This window comes from Euleptes europaea, chromosome 4 (assembly GCF_029931775.1).
Source record: "Euleptes europaea isolate rEulEur1 chromosome 4, rEulEur1.hap1, whole genome shotgun sequence".
Classification (NCBI taxonomy): domain Eukaryota; kingdom Metazoa; phylum Chordata; class Lepidosauria; order Squamata; family Sphaerodactylidae; genus Euleptes; species Euleptes europaea.
The window spans coordinates 73,416,266-73,428,787 of NC_079315.1; the positions used below are offsets into that span (position 1 = coordinate 73,416,266).

At 38.1% G+C, this 12,522-nt stretch overlaps 1 protein-coding gene across 2 annotated transcripts in view; it reads left to right on the forward strand.

Annotated features, from left to right (window-relative positions):
• Nucleotides 1-600: 600 nt before the first annotated feature.
• The window catches only part of EFNA5 (ephrin A5), a 237,714-nt gene continuing 225,792 nt past the window's right edge, over nucleotides 601-12,522 (forward strand). For both annotated transcript variants that reach the window (XM_056848274.1, XM_056848275.1), the window contains exon 1: nucleotides 601-748. In XM_056848274.1, coding sequence (XP_056704252.1) covers nucleotides 624-748 — 125 coding nt within the window. In that variant the 5' untranslated portion in view covers nucleotides 601-623. The remainder of the gene's footprint in view (nucleotides 749-12,522) is intronic.

Below are 12,522 nucleotides of genomic sequence, written 5' to 3' on the forward strand. Positions count from 1 at the left end.
CGCCCTCCCTCCCTCCCGCCGGCCGGCCGTTGGGGCTCCGTGGATTCCTTCCGCTCGCGCCGGGCCGACGAGCCACCCCGAGGGGAGAGGCGCCTCCGCCAGCCCGGCTTCTCCCCACTCGCGCCCCGGGGGCCGCCGACGGCAGAGGGCGGGCGCGCGCGCCGAAGTGGACTTTTTCCTCCGCGGAGGGTTTTCCCTCAGCCGGGCTCGCCTCAGCCGGCTCCTCGCGCCAAAAGGCGGGAAGCGGCGCCCCCGAGAGAAGGACGCGGCCAGGCCGCCACCGCGGAGCCGCCCCTCAGCGGCGCTGGACTGGGGGGGCGGGCCGGTGCGGGTCTCGCCCCGGGCCCGGCGCAGGACTCACCGTGAATGCGCTCCCGCCGCCGCCGCCTGCTGCTGCTGCCCGGCTCCCGGCTCCCCCTGCAGGGGCGCGCAGGCTCCCTGAGGCGCTCTCCTCGGCGCTGGGGGGGCCCTCTGCTGTTCGGGTGCGTGTCGTGACTTTGCGTGGCGCCTCTCTCTCTCTCTCTCTCCCGCCTGTCTTTCGCCCCCCCCCCCGCCGTTGTTCCTCTTTGCCGCCGCGGTCTTGCCGAAGCCCCTTCTGCGCTGCGCCTCGCCGGCCCGGAGCGATGTTGCACGTGGAGATGTTGACGCTGCTCTTTCTGGCGCTCTGGCTGTGCGGCCTCTGCCAGGATCCCGGCTCCAAGGCGGTCGCCGATCGCTACGCCGTCTACTGGAACAGCACCAACCCCAGGTAAGGGAGGGGGACCCGGCCTTGGGCCGGGCCGGAGAGGGGCTGACCCAAAGCAACATCTCCGGGCTCGCCCTTCGGGTTCCGGGTCCTTAAAGGGTAGAAGCACTAGAGGTCCGACTCCCCCCCCCCACCGGAGGCACTTGTTTGCAGAAAGTGTGTGTGTGTGTGTGTGTGTGTGGGGGGGGTTCCTCCCCTGACTCCAATAGAAGCAGCCTTGGAAACATCACCCTGGCCATTGGTGCATGGGAGGTTTTGCCTTGTGTTTGCTACTCTGTAGATGCCCGTTTCCCCCCATCCGAATTCTCAAAACTCTGCACGGGGGCTTATTGTTGAGTTTGGAGAATATGGATGGGGGAAAGTGCATCGGTAGAGTGGCAGATCCAAAGCAGAACCTCCCATGCACCAATGGCACCGGTGTTTTGTTTTTCCTTCTGAACTGCATTGCATCGGTGCATCTGACTTAGAAGTGTTTTCCTGTTCGGGGCTCCTAATGAAATACCCCTCTTACCTTTGGTAGCGGCAGGGAACCTCTAGTAAATTACACCTGAAGTGGAATATCTACCCGGAAGGTACATATGCTTCCCTCAGTTCTCTGGTACCAGTTTTGGGGTATGTGCGTTTGCGTAGAGCAGGAATACTCCCATTTTCCTTCTTGCTTTCCAGGGAAAGTTTTTAGAAGTTAGTAAATACCCAGAAACTGTTTTGATGATTTGTGTGTGGGTTGTGGCACAATAATAATGATAAACTTTCTAAGAGTCTTCCGTGCGGTACAATTGCAGGAGACTTTGGAATTGGCTTCCTGGCAACTACATGTGGCACCTGTTCCGTGCCAAGGTTTTAGTGATCGTGAAGGCTTAGCATTGCTGTGCAGCTCCCACTTCCCTCCTTCTGTTTACCTCCCTTCATATAAACCAGTTAACAGTTCAATGCTATGAACACTTTCCTGGGAATTGGCATATTGAAAAGACCTGCTTAGGATTGCTTAGTCAGGTTAACTGAGTAAAAAGCCTCAAGGTTTTCAGTGCCGTCAGATGATCCCTGGACTTGGAGGCTTTGCGTGGAAAAAGGCAACTCTTCTTGCTTAAGCTGTCAGAGCAAATTCAAGTGCAGTATCTGTTGATGCTTTCATACAGCAGATTTCCTTTATGTTGCCTGTGAAGCTGGAGAGAGAGAGCAGCCCTTGATATTTGCAGCCATGAGTTAGCATGATTAGGAGATGTGATTTAAGAGAGAGAGAGGCTACCCTGGTACAGGAGGAAGTTCTTAAAATACTTGATAAAACACATTCAGTTTGCTGTATGTAAAAGCAACCTTTATGACAGTTTCTTTGTTCTCTTAGCTTTTATTTGCACTTCCTGTAAATAATTAACAGCAATTTCTGTTTCTAAACTCCTGTCAAAATTGCACGAGTGAATCTTCAGATTAGGAGTTCTGTTGAGGGTGTTACCAAGTCCTCCAGTATCTGAAAATTACAGTCATTTGCCAAATGGTAGTACCTCTCTGGTTTTGTATGAGGTACCTAAATGCAATTTATTTTTATTGAGGGTTGCATTGTTAAAGAAGACTCGAGCAGATTTTCCTCCTTAAACTTGTCAGGTTATCCAAGTGAGTTTGAGGACACTTCTGTCTTGTACTATCTCTGTGCTTTTGATATAGGTGCTTGGATTGGGGTTGGCTCATTGATTTTGTTTGTTTGTTACCGGTTAAGTTTTTTAATACACGTGTGGTGTTTACAAAAGACTTAATATTTGAGGGAAGCTTTAAAATTAATAGTACCAATGTTAGCAGGAAGAGTTTTAAAGTATCTTAGTTTTAGTAGGTAGTTGATCATTTTAGTGTAATGTATAGCAACTTAAGCAAAACAAACACTAAGGAAGGGTGACACTGAATTGGATTGTTTCAAGTTACTTTTCATGGTGATGGTTACTGACTTCTTTGCTTTCAAAACCTGCCATCTCTCTTGTCATCTCTCTAGTGTCATATCACAGACAAATCTGCAGCCAAAAAGGCTTCAGGTAAAATCAGGCAACTGTTGTAACCAAGAGCACTTTGCAGATGTTATTTATAATACATTTTATAAAAAAAGCAACTGTCCCATCAGAATGTCCCAGAACAAGTTTTAAGATTAAATACATGTTTGCTGAAGATGGTAAAATAATAAACTGAGTTCGTCCACTCTACTTGTGAAAAAGGAAACATTTGCTGCTTTGAATTTGACCAAATGACTTGCACATGTTGCTATTTTGCTTAAATCAAAGTATGCTATTAAATTGTTTTGCTTCCCTGCCTGTTATGGTATTAATTAAACATGTGAGGTAGATACAGTTTTTAAGTATAAATAATCCACGGTACAGTGGGGTCAAACCAGAGGGTTTTAAACTATTGAAGTCAGAAAGGACCCATTTAAGTTAGAACTGTTGTGCACACTGCAAAGAAACTTCTTAAATAGTAAAGCTCTAGAATGTTCTAACTTTATCACTGGTGTGTAAGTGATGGAAAGCTCCCTGTATTCAAGGTTTAGAAAACCTTGCTGATATTGTGACAGTATCTTAGGGTGCGGCGTGTTTCTTCTAGACTTAAAAATAAGGTTAAATGATGAATTTTCATTTTTTTTCCCCTCTAATAAATTTTCTGATTCAAAGCTGCGCCTTTTATTATTACAAAGTCTGCAGACAGTTGTGTTGAACATGTTAAACCTTTCTTTAGAGAGACATTAGAACATACTGAGATAAGTTGACACCTACAATCCAGGACCTGGAATACGGAAGTCATGACTTTTTTAAAAAAACAGGTTATCTTCACTGAAGAGTGAGTGTTCTTAACTAATACCTAAAGATGTATAATAGGTACACAGAAATGTTATTTGCTGAATACAATTGCTAATTATTGTGGTGGCTAGTTTACTCTGAACAAGGAAGCCAGAGAAATGTCAACCCATAGAGAACAATGTAAACTAAAAAAAAATTGATAGCTGTAGAAGTTTTATATTCCTAATATTCTGATTTATTTAGATTTTATAAAATCTAAATATGATATATCGTCATAGGGAAGAGTTACAACTACTAATATAATATTGAGTTGTTTATCATTATTCAATAAAAGGGATTTTTGCTTAATCCACTCCACCTCCCCAATTATATGGGCAACAATCCAATGTAGGGCTAAGTGTGCTTATCCCTAACTTTGTGTTGTAGTTTGGCTTTTTTAAATCATGTATGAACAGCCTGTATCCTCTTCCTTCTAGCAGTTGCACTGAAACATATTACTACATATTTATCATGAAAAAAGTAATTTTTAGAACAATAGTAATTAGTCATATTTTTTCAAAGGTTACCTAGTTAAATGTACAGTATAAATAATGTTAAGAGGAAAATGTATAGTGACTTGATCGAAGAGTTTTAAAGCAGTGATTGTTAAAGTGATTCTGTAATTTTTCTAGAGAAACATTTTGAAAATTCATTATAAACCTGTGGATGTGATATGGACTTCACTCTCTAAAAGCTTTTAGTTCTGTGTCTATTATTGCAGAGGGTGGATTGCAGAATTGTATCGCAGAATACCTGGATTCTGTTTAGAACTCTTCTGCAATAATTGGGTATAGCTTTTAGAGAGCTGTGTTGAAATCATGCTAATTTTCCCTTTGAGGCCTATATCCTGCTAATACTTACAAAGAGATTTTGATACCATGGATAGATTTAGGGATATTACAATATTTCATACATTTGGTAAGTTTTTGTGTGGTTGCACCCCTAATTTGTCTCCAGTTTTTTTAGGTGATGGTAATAAAAGGGGGGTGGTTAATGCTTCTTCTCATACAAATTATTAAATATGCACAATGATTTTTATGTTTCCTTTCCTTTTATTTCAGGCTCATCTGACCAAAGGTCTTGAGCACGACATACGTAGGATAAAATAATCTTAACATTGTGGGATGTTAAAATATACAACAGCAATAACTTTAAATTTTTAAGAATGTTTAAAACACTTTAGATTTATAAATAAAAACCACATATTTTCTACCTTTCAAGTGTGAGTAAAATTTACATTTCTGATTATGCTGTTTGGGCGATGTAACTTCTGCACTGTGGTTTTTAATTAATTTTGATGCATGCATAGTAGTTACAATGATAGCTGTATGAGGGTGGTTGTGAGCAGGACTCCCACTGTACAGTTGAAAATTGGCTTGAGTGTTGATGTCCAAATTGGTGTCCCACTTTGGTTTCAACAAAGAGGTTCTGGACTGCTTTGAGTACGAGACTTCTTGTAGCCCAGGTTTTGCTAAAATTAATGGGGACAAAGGTAACACAGTTAAGTGCAAGCTTCAAGTTAAAAGCCTTAAAGTTGCATGGCCTTCAGAGGCAACAAAGCTGTTGAGCATTTGTAAGTTCCACTGAGTTTGATGGATGTTCAGAAAGTCTTCATCTCTTTGTGAAATCAGATCTCCTTCCTACATAATTTCCTGTAGGAGTCTGTTCTGTTTTAGAAAGTTTGGACGTATTTTCTTGTTCAGGACTTTGTTTTATAAATTCTACATCTTTCATTAGTAATAGGGCTTTATGACAAGAGAGATGTTTCTGTAGATGCAGAAGTAGACATTACTTTGTATCCTGTGAGTGTTAACTTGGAAGTTTAGTGTCAGTAAGTTCAGTGGAACTTGGATGTGAGTGAATGTGCATACGATTTCACCCTACCCATTAAGCGTAAACATAGAGAGGTTCATGCTGTTGGTTTCTTAAGTCTGCCTATTTTGGGTCAGCAGTGTAAGTAAAACTGTTGGGTGGGTCAGTGGGTTTGGCACTAATGTGCTAGTATCAAAAGAGTCAGGATACTGATACTTATGTCCAAGGAATATTAGTGGCTATCGCTTATATTTTAGTGGCTGACGTGGCAACCCCAGCCTGGAAATACTGAGATCTCTGCCTCAGTAAACTTTTGGTTTAGAAGTCCAACAGAAAAGCCCTCTTAGTTCATGACATGTAGCTTATCTGATTTTAAAAATGCTATTCTGAACTCCAAAGTTTGTGTGTGTGTGTGTTTTTTTTAATGAAGGTGTCTTCTAGTTTGGTCTCTTCTATGAAAACATACCCAATAAGCAATAGCTTTACAGGCCTTTACTTTTCAAAGAAATGGCAACTACTAGAGCACAGAATTCACTTGTCTGATTCTTTTTTCCAAGTGCCTTTAATGGAGATGTTTAAGTGCTGGACCTACTTGCCTTATTTACTACTGTTAAGGAAAGACTGATAAAGAAGATGCATACTGTCTCTCTTACTCTTATGAGTCAATCTACTATTTCTATGCTGGGATAAGAAAATGGATGAATACTGTTCGTTCATCAGGAATCCTACTTTTTCCTCCTTGAGACTTGGATGAAGATGGGCATGTGTAGAGTGACGACGGAGAAATATGATAAATGAGCAGTAAAAAGAACAAGAATGTTTTTAAGCTAAGCTCAACAAGAACTCAATTCTGTGCTTGTTTACTTAGATGTAAGCCTCATTATAGTAAATGGTTTGTATAGGATTGTAGCCAAAGTATTTTACTCACATAAGACTTTTGTCTTGCATGTATTTGCTAATTTATCTGTGAAATCTATTTGATTAGGAAGTAAATAAAAGTTAAACGTTATCACACACTGATTGAGTTTAATATGTGCTTAACTCCGTCAGCTTTGGCTGCATCATATACTACAACCTAATTTTGTAGTGAGATTTTTAGCTACTCTGTCTTAGTTTGTATCTGGTTGTCATCAGTAGGTGTATGAAATGATAGGGCTTTGTTTTTATAAAATGTTGCAGTACAAAATTTATTGTTTTGCTAAAATGTTGGAAGCTAATTTTTAAAGTTTAAAATGTGCAAGAATAGTTATGTAATTATTTGTTTTCTAACAAAGAGCTTTTAGTAGAAGTTATGAGCCGGGTTTGTCTTCTTCATTAACCCCATCCCTCCTTTCTTTGTTTCTTTGGTAATACAATCCAGTTGCTGTGGTTTAAAAGCTCCACGTGTAATTCTTTAATTCCTGTCATTGTTTTATCCAACATTTTCAGTAATTGTGAATGATATATTTGCTTTTGCAAAACGGTGTTAATTTTATGTTTGTGTTTACTTGTGCCCGTCTATGCAATATATTGAGTTCTTAGCAATTTTTTAAAAAATACCAGTTCTGGTACGAACTGAAGTATAACCCCCTCTGTAATACTCTTAGGTGTAGCTATATGCAAAAATCATGTATTTCAAATTAGTAATATTTCAGCACTTTAAAATTATTAGATATGCTTAGTTAAGCCCATTAGAGTTGGATCATGATGCCAAATTGTTGTCTCATGATTCTTTTTTTGAAAGCGAAAAATGCAAGATCTAAAATCTACTTTAAAGGAAAGTAAACAGTATTCTTCTGTATAATGTTGAATACTTTACTGATGACACGGATAAATGAAATCTCTTACATTGCTGAAGAGGGTTTTTTTGGTATTTGATAGCTGACAGATGGATGAAAATGCACTGTTGAATCTTTATCTTTCATTCAGATAGATCAAAATTGATTTATGATTTTTAAGCTTTAGTAAAAGCCTACTAATTTTATTCAAATATAAATCATTTTTCATCTTCTATATGATGACACAGCCAATCATTGTACTAACAAAATAAAATATAGATGTTTTGAGGAACAAACTATTTAAGTATTGTGAAGAAGACAAATCGCAAATTATTGCCAGAATGCTTTATGACTAAAGTGTGATCCAGTGCTCATGCGCATCCGTACCCCGTTCCTCCAAATTCTGAAATGTAGTTGGAAAGACTGTGGGCCCCAGTGAAGTTGGAGTCGCCTTCATTAAACTTATCTTTAAATTCCTGAGTTTAAAATGTTTTGATTGGGGAAAGAAGTATGTAAAGGAGAAATGCTGCCTTTGTATTTGTACCTTCCCCCAATTTTCATTTTCTATAATCCTGAAAGTTGAGGATGGGGTAGGCACTTCATGAGAGAGAAACTGGAAGAAGCTAGGTTCCAGCCTGGACTTTTAGTCCTTTTCTCTTATCAGTATTTTTGTGTGTTGAGCTGTTAAATAAACCCCCATCTTGTTAACAAGAATAAGCGAAACTATTATTAGTTGTCTGCTCTCTTGTATTGTTTTGTAAGTCCCATACCTTGTCTATTTGTATATATGTACACAGAAGCGCTTCACACAAGGAACCATGGGACCAAACTGCTGAAACCATTTTCAACACTACTTTTAACTCTCAATTTTATCCCAGTTCATATTGAGCTCTTCTGTGAAACCTCCATCTTGGTTTACTTGGTTCTATTCAACTGTTAAAAAGAGCACTGAATAAAATGGGGCTGATGACAAAGAGGACTAAAACATTTAAAATATCAAAACCAAATGATGGGTATAAATTCCTCTATTTTTCTTTTGGTTTGCTGTTGAAATTTTATAGCATTGCTTTACCACAACAATTTACTTTAAATTATTTGTGTTCAGTAGTTTGTTTTCATGCTGTGTTTGGTATGGCATCATTCTGAATTATTTTTGCTATTTAGTATAGTGTACAATATCTTCTCCCTTATGAAAAAATAATAATTTCAGTTTAATGGTGTGAACATAATCTTTTCACACTGGGCACACTTTATGCTGTGTCCAGATTTCTCAGTACAGATGAAGCAATATGGTTTTTGATATTAATAGTGATACAACACAATAGGTTTATATCTTTTTGAAGAAAAAAATCTTACATTTAAATTTGTTCTAGAAATGATCCTCCTTTGCCCTCCAGATTTAATTGTTTTGTCTTGGAGAAGAGTAATTATTAGCACATGTTCTGCAATATGTGGTAATCTTTTCTTTGAATTTCTATCATACTAGGTAGAAATGGCCTGCCTCTTTGGCCTACTATGATTATTGCAGAAAAACTGAATGCCCACTGTTACTGTTCAGTGTTGGTATATTTCCCTACAAATGAAGTAATAGACTGTAATTAAGTCAATATGAGTTTATACAACCTGCTCCAGTTTTCTAAACCCAGATAAGCTTTTTAAATTGTATATGTTTCGGTACATGTTCAGGTTAGCAGTGCGATCCTAACAGTCTTCTGAATCCATTGAAGTGAATGGACTTAAAAGGGTATAGGTCTGTTTAGGTTTGTGCAGTAAATTGGCCTGTGATTGGGATATATGTTGAACAATGAGTGGCCTTCAGGAATATTAACAGGTGGTAAAATATTATCTAGTAACAGATTAGGTTTTCTAGCATTCTCAGAAGGTAGATAATTTCTACGGTGCTACTGAATTTGAGTCTAACTGTTCTAATTCTTTTGTTCAACAGTCAAATATCAATGGCTCGAACTCTAGTGCTGCAGTTTTTAAAATATTAATGCATATGCAGACGCCTAAAATACGTTGCACAGTTTTCTTGTTCTTACCTTTTATTATTAATTTGCTCATTTTATGAGTGAACAATATTGTTAGTTCTATGGCTGCATCTTCTATTATAGCATAAAAATAATTTCCCCCTCTTGCATGGAAAGTACCTTTGTTGCTTAAATATGGCATTTTGATGAGTTAATAACCTGTATCATTCAGGTATGTTACTGGTCATCTCAGAAATAGTTTCAAATTTATTTCTCACAGTTTGGATAATAGTTGTAAAATATAGACATTGTAAGTGGCACAGCAAAAGTATATACATATTTTCAGATATGCAGAAACATTATAACCCAATTTAGCAAGTAGATTGCACTGCTTAAATCCATCAGTACTGATTGCATTTCTATTTTTTCCTGAAAAAAGGTGATAGATGCTGGAATTTGCAAAGGGTGATCTTCTGTCACATAAACATACCATGGTCACTACACTGGCACATAAAATGCCTTAAGCCACAAGAAGGGCAAACATATTTTTTATGTTAGTGGTATGAAAGCCAGAGGGATACAGACCTGTAATTGATCTTTCATTATTTGCAAGCTTTCAGGATTCTGGTCAATGATAGAACATTTATAGTCATAAACTTAACTAGTGATGAATTACATTTGGTGTATCAAGGGAATCTGTACAACACTGCATAGATTTGTTCTCTTTGGGGTTAGGATTCTTTGGTGGTCATCTTTGGTAGCAACTTTCTTCACAAAATAACTTCATTAGTAGAAGAAAAAAAAGGGAAGTGAATTTTCCTGCAGGGAATATTGTTTTACCATTATTGCCAGGGGGTGGGGGATAGAAGAAGTGGATTTTGAACAAGAAGCAAAACACTCCTAAAAATGTGCTTCCATTTGCATATGACTATTATATTTTTCTTATTGCATATATTGTTTTTGAAAAAAAGTCCACACAGAGAGCCTAGAGAATAGTATTCTGTGTATGGCAACAGCTGTTGTTATTTGTTTACTACTGTTGGTTCAATACATTTTATACCTTTCACCCATTCATTAGAAGCTTGGCTTATTAAAAATTAGTGATCCATCACTAAGAGGGGTACAGTACAAGTAGCGGTACTCCTGACGAGTTTTGTGCCAAGCAACAGGAAACAATAGGGATACAAGGGCTGCCAAAAGTGTGTCTCCCAATTACTAATTAGGCTAAATAAATAAATAAATAAATAAATCAGCAACTACAGCAGCTACTATGGCAGGCACAGGGATAATTTCTTTTAAACACTGAATAAACAATAATAGCCAAACAGTTGTTACCATGTAGTTTATGGAGCTTCCCCTTCCTTCAATAATCTTTTGAAATGTTGAATGCTCTAGGGTATGAGTGGGAAGAATCCGTGTCTTCCTGACTTTATCATCAACTTTTTAACAAGCAGCAGCGTTTGCAACAAGGAATGTGTTAGTGTTATGTTATTGAAAGGGATGTCATAGATTCCCTTACCCAACAAATTGGCCAATATGAAAGTAAACCAACCATTCCTTTTTATATTTCTGGATTACAAAGCTGCCAATCATACCTGGCAAAGACCCCATCATGGCTGCGCTGTCCGTAATTAGTACATTTTGCTTAACATTTACAGTGGGAAAGGCAAGGGGTGCTTGCAGAGCTATAGCTGTCATGGGAATAATGAAAAACTAATTGCATACCGCACTATCACCATTTTGAGCTTGGCATTTATAGAAAATATCATGCAGAATACATATTGTATTATATATAGTGTTTGAGTAGATAAACAACTCTATGGGAAAATGCTACTATGTGATTTACTGTTCCTTGTAGAAATACTTGATTGATTGTTGAGTCATTAAAAAAAATCCTTTGGCATTACCTCCCATACGGTTATGGTCTGAGATATATATCACAGATTCATAAGGTACAGTCTTTCAATATAATTGTGGCTAACAAGCTTCTGGTCAAATGCTTTTAAAAATGTCATTCTAAGCCCTTTGTGTAAGAAGTACACTGGAGTTAGACTTAAGCATATAGTTAAATGCTTCATTCTTGTTGGTTCCATCCATATAAAACAATCCCACTCATACTAGTATTATTTGTTCATCTTGTTTCATTACTTATAGGTTTAGGCTACTTATCTGAAAAAGCTAGTGCTTCAGTTAAAGATATTAAGGCCAGAATCCAAAGAATTCTATGTGCAGAATGTTTCTGTGCACACATTGAGATAAGGTTGAATTTTTTTGCTGCTAGCCTGTGCAGTAGCCAATTCCATTCCAGAGAGTTAGTATTCAGAAGAATGCAAGGGGTTGCAGAGTGATATAGGGCTTGAAAATCCCAGTGTGATGATGGAACAATATGGCTGTATTCAGATATAGCACAACTGCAGTGAAATAAAAATGCGCACACAGGCATGTTGTTAATAGGCATGCATGCATGCCTTGGTCCTCCGCTCTATTTTCTCATATGGAGAAGCGCAGTTACAAGTAACAGGCTACCCATGTTGTATGGATGATGCCATGCAAGTTAATCAGAACGAACTCTTGTTAACTTCTGAGCTTGTATTTGTGCCTTTGAAACCGCAGCTAGTTTTTAACCGTGATTCTTTGCACCAGAAAGAGAGGAGCTTTGAATCTTTGGATCCTGGCTTTGATCAGTAGTGTGTCCCTGCTATAAAGACTACTTAGTAAGTTTTTTATAGTTAAGAACTGTAAAGTACAAAATATGTATGAGGCATGTACGGAAATATTGCTAGATAAATTTTGCTAGATAAATACCAAGCTTGCAATTTTTTTGCAAACCAAGACTACAATTTAAACTTTTATACATTTGTCCAATTAATAAAACATACAAAAAAATAACGTTAAAGTTTGTGGATCTGATGAGGGCAAAAGGTGCGGTATACGTTTTGTAACTAACTAAATAAAATGTTTTGGTATTCAGAAACACATTCCCGAATGTCAAAGTTACACATGAAGTAACAGATGTGATGGCCTTACATACCTGATATTTCAAGAGTGGAAGGTAGTAATAAGTGCTGAAAGCTCAAAGAGCCTTTCAGCTCCAGAAAGTGGCCAAATCAGAAATGTTTGCATGAAACATTCAAAGTTACTCAAGCCTAATTTTTGTTCATAAATTAGAACAAAATTTAAACAAGGGTAGATGCTTTCCCCACTATATCAGTGAAATTTTTAAAAGTGATTTTGTATTTTTTTTTCATCTTAGTTGCTCGTTTGCTTACATCTTTGTTTCTCTTGGATGTCAGACTCTTCAGTGTTGTATGTAATATGATATTGAATTGAATGCGATCAGATGTAGCCTTGAAAAATCTGGTCTACATTGTTTACATGTGCTTTCATTTTTATCAAGGTAGTTTTGATTTTGACGTAGAAGAATTTTA